The sequence below is a fragment of the Rhipicephalus sanguineus genome, chromosome 10, assembly GCF_013339695.2.
Source record: "Rhipicephalus sanguineus isolate Rsan-2018 chromosome 10, BIME_Rsan_1.4, whole genome shotgun sequence".
Taxonomy (NCBI): Eukaryota; Metazoa; Arthropoda; class Arachnida; order Ixodida; family Ixodidae; genus Rhipicephalus; species Rhipicephalus sanguineus.
The window spans coordinates 18,233,581-18,245,723 of NC_051185.1; the positions used below are offsets into that span (position 1 = coordinate 18,233,581).

The following is a 12,143-nucleotide window of genomic DNA, read 5'->3' on the forward strand; positions in this document are numbered from 1 at the left end:
GGATGGTCACACCATTAGATGACAAGCACATGCGTTACACGCAGTGAACAAGAGGGAGAAAAGCCTGCACAGTCATCTATCGCAGCTGCTATTGTTTCCACATTCAAGTAACAGTGACTGCTTTGGATACACAAGCAAACAACTCAAGAATTATGAGATGCACTCCTCCAGTACCTTAGCACATGCTGCCACGCTCACAATGGGATCAAAGAATCCTTAAAAGTCGCACCATCTCCCGCTAAAGGCGACCATGAGGCGATGCGAAGCAGCGTTTCGGCATGTCAAGCCCGCGTTTCAGAGGGGAAGTGAAAGCGAGAGGGGTAGTGGAGAGTGGGACAGGAGAGAGCGGGAAGGGGAGGGAAAGTGGGAAAGGGGGAGTGGAGAGGGAAGGTGGAGATAGGGAAAGGGAAGAGTGCAAGGGGAGAGGAGAGGCGGTTGTGGAGAGGGTTTGCGCATGCGCAGTAAGGGTGGTCACGCCACACACCACCACTAGTATGAACTCCGCTATAAGATGCTTCGCATCTAAAAGTGACATATCTCACCCATCGCGGCTGCATAGACAGGTCCGGCATGTTCCGTTTGGTTGTTGAGGAAGTTGCCCGCAGTCCCTTGCTCTGCAACGTGGAACCGCAGGTTTTCAGCGGCGAAGGTCATCAGTGAAAGCTGCAAAAGGAAGCATTCATTCCTTTCATATTTTTGCTCTCTTTTTACACAATCCAACGCACATGATCTGCACTCTGGGTAAAGATCAGCACCACTAATGATTTTGGACACTGCACTATTTTGAATAACACTGAAAAAAAAAGAAAAAAGAAACATGCAAGACAGAGCAAAGCCTTGATATAACACAATATATAATTTTTCAGAGCTCCATCTGTCTTCAATCTCCATATAAAATGCCTGTTTATTCATAATTTCGGTATAACTAGATTTCACTGCCATGGCAAAGGAAGAGCAAGGTGACTGTAGTCACTGATCATCGACCGCTGCTTGAGATACTCAGTGGTGCCACTCACGAAGTGAGATTTGGACAATTATTGGAGCAGCAAAATTTAAGTTTTGGAGCAGTTTTGGAGCACCTAAATATGACTTTTGGAGCATTTTGGAGCAACTTCACGCACAGTGCTAAGGACTTGTAAGAGATTTCGAACATTTAGTTTAACAAGCATCACTCCAAATAATACTAGCATACTCAAAAGCAATAATGCCGTGCCTCTAAATACAAAAGGTGATAACTAAATTTGTATGTTTTCAGTTGAAATGAGAACAACCAACCTGTTCACATCGCCTGCACTTTTATTTCAAAATAAAATTGAGGAGCTGCCGAGACGTTGCCTCCTACAGCTCTTGAAGTTTTAAATTCACCGCTGGTAGCTTGGCCATATTTGCGGACAGGCTAGAATTAGCCTCAGCCAGTAAAACCTGGCCAGACTCAATGTCATTGATGTTGTTCTGAGCCAGGCCAGCCTTGAGTCCCTGGGCATGCTCAGGCATTACTTTATATGACGCAAGGCGTTTTTCAATGGTCTGCTTTTCCTCGCAGAGCTTCGTCCTCTTCTCGGCAATGGGCTGAATCTCAACGAACGTTTTCCTCTTCCGTCTCTCTCGCTCCTCAGACTCCCGTTGAAGACGCCAGGAGTAGACGTTGTGAGAACATTTGACAGCCTTGACAAAATCTCTGGTACATGGCACGCTGCACGAGTCACTGCTGAAACGCTTCATGTAGCTTTTCACCTGGCGGATACGACTGATTGTCGCGGTTCCTAAACTTGAGCGACTGTCAACAATGCGTTTGTTTTCGCTGAAGCCGCGCTCACAATCCGCATTCCCGTGCGGCAGGGGCAGCAATGCACGAACCAACACCGATAGTAGGGGGTACTTCTGGCTTTCAGAGGCGAAGATAGCAACCCAATAACTATCAAGTGGAGTTCTCTGAAAGAAAGTCCTTCAATCGCAGGCCGGCAGTGAAGGGAATGCCACTTAGTAACACCACTTGCTCGGTCTTTATAACTTGGGGTACACAAACCGCCACGTACTTAAGTGACTGAACTGTCTGTTACATGCCAAGAGATAGGCATGGGTCTAGGAAGCGCAAGTGCTTGAGCAGCTTATTGTCCAATGGAAGCTGTTTCAAGAGGTGCTTGGCAGTAGGAATATAAAATTGCTGGACACCCATCCTGAAAGCTTTTTTTTTCTTGGGTGCTCCATGTCTGCATTTCTTCTTCTGTGTCAAGCCCGATTTCAGGCATTTGAGGTTCTCCGTTGCCCCAACATCCAGTTGCTTAAGTTGGGCGCCATTCAATGAAGAGTAAGCATCGTCTCATGAAGCGGCTGAGCAGCTTTCTCACTAAACTCACACACTCTGAATAAACAATATGAATCAAAGGTTTTTGCCTTTGGAAAATTGCCTGAAATCCGATAAAAAGTTCTGCTGTGCTTCGCAGGAAAGGCATCGTGGCTTTGGTTTTCTTGTCCAAAAGTGCTGTGACTAGCCTGTTCCGTAGAACAGCCCCACTTGGCCGAACTTCAGCTTCACTCCTGAAGTATGCCTTCAGCACATTGTATTGCTCAAGCACTCTTTCCAAAGTGTCTAAACGTGAGCCATCGGTTGTTCACATGCTGCAAAAAGACATGCTCCGGAATGCCCAAGTTCTTCCGGTGTTCTTTAAAATTTGAAGACCGGACAGCATGTTTGAAAAAATAGTACACATCTATAACCAACAACTCCACATCACTTCCAAAAGCATTCAGACCTGTGCGGAAAGCATTGTGAACCTTGTGCAAATTGCACTCCCCTATGTTCAAGATGCTCCCGCCGAATTCTTCATTCAGTTTTTTGTTTTCACACTTTTCATAGTGTTCGGCCCATCACTGAAAAAACAAAGTAGCCTCCCTTTTGGAATTGCAGCCAAACTTCTCTCAATGCAGTCCACAACAATGGTAGCTGTTGCTCTGCCAAGGTTGAATGATTCAAGGTGCTCAACGACTACCTTCTGTTGACTCTTTGAAAAGTAACACAGCAAGATGTCTAGCTGTTGGACATGTTACTCAGGCTTTGGCGCTTCATCAATTTGGATTGTGTAATACACATACGGCCAGCCAACCTCTCCTAAGACTTTCTGTCTGAAGTATGGACCCAGTCCATCCGATATTAGATACGTAGCCTTTGTCCTACCTCATGAGAACTTTTCAGCAATCCTTGAATCGGGAAACGTCGCTGGAAATGTTTTGGATGCTGTTTCTGCATAGGAAAAAGGTACTCCCTTCACCACTAACGAAAGAGCAAACAATGCTCCTGCTCTCGTGACATTGTCACTCAATGAACATGATGTTGTCGCCTCCCCAGTAAGGTTGAGAGTCGCTTGGACTGTCTTCGGCCTCAACAGCTTTCCATCGGCACCACGGTGTTTCTCAATGGATTTGAGATGCATTTGAGATGCAGCGTGCATGCGTAGGAGAGAATGAGGCACGTGAGAGGGGGGGGGGAGCGTAGGAGGGTGCTCATCGCGGCGTTGCAGAGGAGAGAATGAGGCGCGCGAGAGGAGGGGAGCGTAGGAGAGTAGAGACAGAGTAAGCGCATGCACAGTGGAGCGCAGACACCACCGCTGGACAGCCCCGAGCAAAAGCTGCTTTGCATCTAAAACGACCCTCTCCTGCGCCTGACCAGTCCTTCTCGCCCACGCAGCGACGTAATCTTGCCCATGGGTAACATTGCATACTGCCGACTTCGTCAATTAGTCTTTTCCACTAAAAAACGTTGCCTTGGCCCTGCGGCGATGCGACTTTGGCCGTTTTGGCCACGCAGTCCACATTTTCATTTTCCTGTGCTGCCCTCTGCCGTTTTCGTAGAGACTACCGGGACAAGCAGTTTGCAAGAATGAAAGCCTCTGAGATTAAGAGGCGTCTCGCAACTTCACCGCTAGAAAAAGGGTGCACACGCCGAGACATATTTGTTTACCTCGCCAGTGTTTCACACCCCTCGCACCGCACTATCTCACCACACCGCTCTAGCATGAGTGCCACGCGGAGGAAGCGCTGCTGAGTCGCTGGCTACGAGCCAATAACATAAATGCTGATGTGGTGTTACACTGCCGAAGTGAGCGTAGACACAACAAAGGGCTACGCCTACCCCTCATCACCACTGAGAAGGGTGGGAAGACAGAGTTAGAAACTGAAATCAGTTGAAGCGGGTTGTTCTACACCCTGTAACTACCTTATCACAACATTTATTCACAAAATTCTTGCGGCAGCATGTTCACACCATACAAGTGTGTAGTTATATCTCCATCACAAATTTGACTGTGATGTTGTTTACTGGCCCTTGAAGACGAACTACTGTGCAGCGTCGGACCAGGATCCTGGCTTGTAGAAAGTGTCCTTGGAAAGGTTCTCGGCGTCACCTCAACCGCATCAAGAACACGAGCCAGACATGGCAAGAAATAAAATCACAGACCGAATGAAGCACCGCTGTTGATTTATCGGACACAACGCCACACACAGACACCATCATAAACTGCTGTTCTAGAACATGAATCGCTCAAAATGCTAGACAAGACCTCCTCGCAGCCATCGAACTCAACGTGACAAGCAGGAACGACCTATCAGCTGTGACCAACGGAGGTTAGCCGGCCTCCAAACTGCTATGGAGACATGGTATAAGGGAGGATGAATTAATATGGCACCTCAGAAAACAACAAAACAACAAGGATGAGGTGCGCTTGCAAATCCACTGACTTGTTCCCGATTCCTTCTGTTTAATAAATTGTTGGCAGCCACCAGTGGCTTAAATGATGAGACTATTGCGCAAGGCACAATGGTTGCAAACAACATAGGCGCAATCAGACACAATGGGCAACTGTGATATTCGTCCATTATTTTTTGAAATTGCCGTTAGCATGTACTTTTCCCAAAGTAAAAAAGAACAAAAAGAAATGAGAGGAACAATGAAGCTAAGGCAGCCAAACACCAAAATAAAGCATACCGCACTAATGCCGAAGCACCCACTATTGCTTTGGCAGGCCAGAGTATCATCACAACACGAAAGCATTGCAGTGCATTGTAGTATTGACTGAACTTCAAGAGTGCTTCGGCATGTAGCGAATCCGACAGTACATACACTTTTACATATATGTACTGTCTTGGACTAGCATAGAGTGAGAAAGCCTACTATGTGTCCAGTAAGGAAATATTGCTGAAGAGGAAATGTCGTGGGAGGCAGCATTTCAGCACGAGGACTTGTCTTCACCGGGTTAGCAAATGCCTTCCTTAGGAATGTGTCTATGTACACCTCGCTCGCCCTCCTCCACCTAAAAAGTGGAGCAGGAGAGGAAGAAGCTGGGGAAATGAATAAATGAATGAATGAATGAATGAATGAATGAATGAATGAATCAATAAATAAATAAATAAGGGAAGACAGGGTTACTGCTTATAGAGAGGTTGTCATGACAAACGGCACATCACAATTGTACAGTAAAGGGCTGGTTACACTCCAGCATTTTCAGCGCATCATGTGGCACTGGCCGAAGATAGCTATGTTGCATGAGATACGAAAAGTTGAACATGAAAATAATTACGATGGGTATTTAATAAATATTATTGATATTTACCCCCTGGTTTTGGACTGCCTGATCCAACGAAGTCCGGTGCTCACCAGTTAGGCTGACCTGGATGTTCGGCAGTGTGGACGTTATTCTTCTGGTAGTGTTTGCTGCTGCCTGCATAGACGAAGAACAGTGCGATTATTGTTGAGTAAGAGTTTTAAGCTTCTGGAAAATGCTGACCTCAAAAAGGCATCTGCTGTAAAGTCTCTTCTATGCATTTTAAGTTTAGTCACAATGTTGTTGCATTCGTTTCAGAAGTTGTTCTCTCATTTTTTCCAGCCACCATTTAACTACAAGGCCGTTACTCACTTTTGGTCAATCACTGCGCAAGATTGGTTTGCCCCGTGACCCGCTTCCCAAGAATTTAAAGAGATACTGATGCAAAAATTTTGGTTTGGCGTTTTCTTGCTGCAATATGTCGGTGGGGGCCTGCAAGTCATAACACGGCAAAATGCTTGTTGCAGCTCGCGACAGATAAGTTTAGTCTGTTTATTACCGACCAGTGCCACTTTCGGTTTGGGAGAGCTCAAAGAATGACAAGCCACAATATGCAACTAACACCCTCACTCATGCGTGTGAAACTGCACACAGAACTGTGACGCGCTTCTGCCATGCCTGCACTGTCTGCGGGCGTTCTTGCGCCAGCCACATGTGCTGCGCCGTTTCGTTATCGCAGTCTGGTGGCAACGACTTTCTTGAGGCTTCCACACTCTCTGCACATTCGCCGAGGCACGGACTCTTTTACGATGGCATTATGGGAATTGTGGGTAATTTGTGCACTAATGGTTAAATGTACAGAGGGCTTATGATATAGTGCGCTAATTTCTTGCTCCTGCTTCTCGTATTGCACACTAGTTTGGGGCACTACAACGACTACAGATTACAACAAACCGGAGACAAGGCAAAAGAAAGTGCTGAGGCTATTCCAGAATTATTTTGGAGAACTAAAACACTTACCTATTAATCCTTTGTTTATTAAACATAATTTGCTTAAGGTGAGTAAAGTATACTCCTGCACGTACATAAACATAACTTGTTAAACTTTGCACATGCAACACCAGGACGTTATTCCCTGCATAATGAGCAGATACCAACACCGCAAACACCAAAAATTATGGGTGATCAGCCCTCACTTATCAATTACCCGCACTAATACAGTGGAACCCCGCTGTTACGTTCCTCACTGCTGCGTTTTCCCAGCTGTTACGTCGTTTTCCGCCGGTCCCGGCATAGCTCCCATAGGATACAATGTATTGGGAACCCCGCTGTTACGTCGTAACTGTCGGACCGTTCCCGTATGATACGTCGCGAAGTGCGCTCGGAGCCGACCGAGTGACTACGAAAGAGAGCGGCCATGGTGAATTTTCACGCAGCTTGGCCTCGTTTGACCGTAATATTAGCCGCATGAGAGGCGCAAGCAACAGAATCTTTCAATTGATGTAAACAAAAGCATCGCCCTCGAGATTCGCATTGCAAAGATGGCGTCTATGACGTAGTTGCTCGCGAAAGCAAGGCCTTCGAGATTGGCATTTATTATTAACAAAAGCATAGCCTTTGAGATTTGGATTGAACAAACATGGCGTCTATGACGTAATTGCCCGCGAAAGCAAGGCCTTCGAGATTGGCATTCACTTCTGCCATCGCGTTGGCGTAGACTCATCATCATCGTTATTTGTGGGAGGATGGGAGGAGTTGGAGCTGGTTAGAGCTCGTATGGTCTGGTATGGTCGTGCGCACGGTTCGCGATCGGACTCGCCGCGCTGGTCGTGATTGCGTGTGCTTAGTTGTTTCATGCCTACAGCTATTGGTGTTAAAAAAATCACATAGTACGTTGATTACATTTCTGTGGATGAGGCCGTCCCCAGCTCCGCGTTTCTATCCGTCGACTAGATCGCGGCTGAGCGCGCCAATTTTCGTGCTGCTCGTAAGCACTGAAATAAAATTCTGTACCACTAAATATTTTGACGTTTTTCCTGTTTTTCGGCTCTTGCGTTTCCCGTCTCTTACGTTTATTTCTTACGGTCCCTTCAAAAACGTATCAGCGGGGTTCTACTGTAAATTGCGTGTCACCACAAATAAACATTGACATCCCACGCCATAAAGTAAAAGCACAAATAAAATTTTTTTTAATTAAATGAGAGTAGAATCATTGCAACATAAGCTTATTTATGTCACTATAAATTTTTTTTGCATTACTCTAGTTTTGTATATATGCGAAAAGACATTACATTTCCTGAATGTGCATTTTGCTGCATCTCTCTCTATCTTGCTTTGTATGATATTTCTGCTATTTTAATTACCAAGTTATAGAAAACCTATTTCCCTTTTTTCTGTGACTATTCATTTGCTGCTGCTTGTTGGCCCTTCAAGCTATTTTTCGACAGCTTTTCTGCCTGGAGGAATTCCCAACTTTTTTTGTTTTGGAAATAAAGTTCAAAGTTCTATACCACTTGGCTAGTACCAGAATGTACCGCTGGTAACAACAATTGTGTCCTACATTTAACTTGACTTCTCGATTACTGTAACACCGCTTTAAGTGATATTGACATTTTAGACATTCTCAAACATTGACCATTCACTCTGACATTAATTGTTATTTGCTTTTGTTGTCCATTTAAGGCCAGTGTGGCATAGTAAGATGTTATGCCTACTTTTTCTGACCTCAGTTTCATAAGGACCATTCCATCGAAAATCGCGGACAAAGCACAATCATAGTTATTAACACAGCCGCAGTGATGCTACCGAGGACTTCTGATTTGGAGGAATTTTTGGAGCAGCAAAATTTTCATTTTGGAGCACTTTGGAGCAACAAGAAGTTTCATCTGGATCACTTTGAAGCAGCTAATTTTGCATCTTGGAGCACTCCTGAGCAGCAAATTTCACCCTCTGGAGTATACTGGAGAAGCAAGTTGCATTTACATTCAAGCACCTGAATAATTATTACGGGGCTTTACGAAGAGCTAGAAATATTTCGATTCATTGCAAACCTCATGGAGAAAATCACCTCAGGGGCACTCCATATTTCACTCGATAATGCCAAAATAAGGGCGTCATGCACTTGAGTGTTCTCGAATAACCTTTTCAGCTATTTTTTTTTTTTCGAAACTAGCAAACAAACAAAATACTGGATACTGAAAATTGTCCTTTATGACGTAACACTATGAATACATCTACGTAATTATCAGCAGAAGTGGTAGACAAACGCCACGACATACAACAGTGCCTAAATGGTAAAGATTACCACTGTCGCATTCCACTAAGACGACTAATAGGCAAAGGCTAGGTTCTTTTTCTCCTCGATCGGTTGCATTGCTGGGCGCCACATGACATCACTTAGCTAAGCTCAGAAAGCGAACTTCTCCTGACAATCCCTGCTCTCTCTCTGAGGCCTCTCTGTGCTGAAGCAAGAGCATTCTCGCAGTGCTTCCAGACTATCGCCTGTGTTGTGTAGGGCAGGAGCGCGGCCAGGGGTCGCACGACACAACAGCCTGCATAGGCCGGGTTGCCTGGAAGATGGAGACCTGCTTTAAGCCGAGCATCTGCGAAAGTGTCCGAAAGTGCATTCGACAGGGGACTACGTGATATCACAAACTTCATTTTCCTTTTACAGTGAAGTTGTATACGGCTAGGACATATCCTAGTGCCCTCTAGAGAGCAGTGCAAAAAATAATGTGTACTGAGCGTTAACAGACGGGCCGTTAACAACCTGGCCTTACATACCAAACTGGCGCCCACCATTTCATATCTTGGCTGTGCGCTAAACAGCTTCGCTGGTCGTCCACCTTACCGGGTGGAATGGTTCCTTATTTTTGGACAGTGAAGCTGATTAAACTATCGGTAACTTGTGCTCCGCCGTGCAAAACTCCTCAGGTGGGTATGCACGACAAGAATAGGGCAAGCCCCACTACTATGTACAGCAGGTGCGAGGATTAAACGAAAACTCTGCTCGGCGAAGTGGAGCACGTGAAACACGTCAAAGAGAGAGAGAGAGAAAAAGAAAGAAATAGAGAAAGAGAAAAAATGCAGAAAAATACAGGGAATAAAGACATAGATAGAAAAACAGAAAAAGACATAGAAAGAGAGGGAAGAAAACAACAAGAGGGTGTGTCCAGATAAGATCGAACACGAGGTCCCGGTCACCATTCCAGATTTTAATGAAATTTACTGTAGGTCTAGGCATTACACCCAGAACAACGGTTTCGAAGTTAGTTTTGCGAAAAAAAAATTTTGTTCGCAAAAAACACTTTTCCGCCAATTGGGCGATTTCTGAATTTTGAGCGCACCTAGGGAAACAACGGTGCACATCTTGGTCACAATATTTATTTCCCTTAAAGAACATGTGAAATACAAACCTATCAGTCTATTATTTTCCTTGTTTGTCGAAGCACTTTTGAAGAAAAAATTCGCGAACTTGGCAAATCGCACAGAATACCCGTATTTCGGGAATTTATTGCTGTAAGCAAGTTAAAGTGAGGATAATAAAAATCGGTACATATTGATTTTGATACTTTCGCTCTCTTTTAAAATAATTTGCATGGTTTTATCGCGCTCCGTTTCACTCGATAATTGGGCTGAAACTTAAGTGATTTACCAAAAATGCCGAACTTCGAAAATAGTTTTCTCAAAAAGGCCATTAATTTTTTTTTTTAAATCCCTCTGATTGAAGTCAAGGACGTCATTACCATTCTGCGCAAAAAAACGTTGCATTATTTTAGTTGCTAACAAGTTATAGCGCGTCAAATGTGACCATGCCAGCCTTGCGGCCGCGTCGTTCGTTATGTGCTGAAACTCGGATATAAGTTGTTAAAAATACTTGTACATGACATAATCACCAATCAGCAGCTCCACACCAACAAATGCGCAGCCAGGTGTCATGATTCAACAAGCTTCGTCTTGCGATCAGCCGCTTGACAAACACGCAGCAGCGGCCGCTCGATGCTGCGGGCCCTCACATTAGACGAGTGCCGCTTCGACTGCGGATGTGCACCGCTTGCGCGCCAAACTAAGCTCAGAGGACGAACGAGAGAAGGAATGCATCACTGTGAAAGCCAGAGGCCGTTAAGTGCCAACAAATGTCATAATATGCAACGAAAACTCTGCCGGCAATTTCCCAGTGAGCGCCTTCAATACAGCACGCATGTATTTTTTTATCCTGCTGTTATACCCGCAGCCGCAAAATATCGTGATACGCTCGACTTGCGTTGAACATTCTATCTGCGGACGCACAATAATACAGTATTATAAAAGCAGTTCCTTAACGAAGCAAAGGACTTGGGCACACTTCTTTTACAGCCTGCTGACACAAGCGTTCTGGCACAAGGTGGAGAACAACTGCAGTTTGAGTTCGACCATCGCAAGCACGTATGACAGATTTCGTTGCAATAAAAGGGTCTCGCGTTTTTTTGCTGGAATTACAAACTTTACGTTCACTATCTCGTACACAAACAGAAGCGTCCTTTTTTCGATGGGAGGATACCTCAAATACGCACACGTTGGCATAGCGCCGAATGGCTACCAAGAAAGCTATTAAAATTGTGCAGTGCCACGTGAACCGCTCATCGGCCAGATCGGGAAGTTGGGCATGAGAAAGGAAAAGAAAAGGCCTTACGCCCACTCTTCAACAACCTAGGCTTAACGTTCCGATTACATGACATAAAGAGAACGCATAAATCGCTGCCAGGTGAGTTCGAATACGATGCTGGAGGCGCAGAATGATTGCGGCACGTAGCAGTACTTTCTGGACTTTTGCAAAACAACGCTTCTCAAAGAATTTCAGCATGCAGCGCTAGGGTCTGCTACGCACGAACAGCCAGGTAAATGTGGGCTTACATTTCACTGCATACTATAAAAACCGAAATATAGGTTGAATTTTTTTTCAAGAAACCCATCTTATATACCAGTCATTGGCAGAAAAACTTCACAAGTCTGGTCACTATGGGCAACTGAAGTCAACCGCTTGCCGCAATCATCGACACTGCTTTGTTTACTACCAGCGTTGTGCCATGGGCAGCCTCGTCTTGCGTTTTTGTTGTTGTCTTGTGAATCTATTTGGGCTCCAAGGTGCTTTTTTTCTTGTTCTCGACCAGTAGCCAACGACAGCTTACCGTAGCATTCAAGAAAACAGCGATCGAGTTCGCGAAGGCATGAAGAAATCTGGTCTGAAGTGTCTGAAAGGTGTGTTGTGATGCTAGTGCACGTGAACACGAGCGGGAGCCGTGAGTCACAAACAATAACTGAAAATCTATAGTTGCACGGGTGTTCTCGATGCTCCAATCTCGCCGTATACTCTTTTGCTTCCTGCGATGCTGACAGCTCTGATTACAGTGGAACGTATGGCTATGATCAGCAGGCAGATCGAGTGCACCACAGAAGCATTCGCTACTGGTGGACGCTGAAGGATCACATCACGAAACGCAGCGATCAGAAGAAAACTTTCTTTCACTGCCAGACCGCAGCGTATCTAGAGCTGGAGGCGAAGGTTGGACAGTAACCGGCAGCCGCGCTCGTGTTGCAATTGCTACCGGGGACCTCAAAGTGCATCTA

The 12,143-nt window shown here is 45.3% G+C and overlaps 1 protein-coding gene across 6 annotated transcripts in view; it reads right to left on the reverse strand.

Annotated features, from left to right (window-relative positions):
• The window catches only part of LOC119407163 (secreted protein C), an 88,707-nt gene that overhangs the window by 36,517 nt on the left and 40,047 nt on the right, over positions 1–12,143 (reverse strand). For 3 of the 6 annotated variants that reach the window (XM_037674033.2, XM_037674032.2, XM_037674031.2), the window contains exons 2-3: positions 5,607–5,714; positions 543–663 (exon numbers count right to left, since the gene is read on the reverse strand). The exons of 2 other annotated variants lie outside the window; for them this stretch is intronic. In XM_037674033.2, the coding sequence (XP_037529961.1) occupies positions 543–572 (30 nt within the window). In that variant the 5' untranslated portion in view covers positions 573–663; positions 5,607–5,714. The remainder of the gene's footprint in view (positions 1–542; positions 664–5,606; positions 5,715–12,143) is intronic. One more of the 6 variants, XM_049419797.1, reaches the window with a different exon arrangement.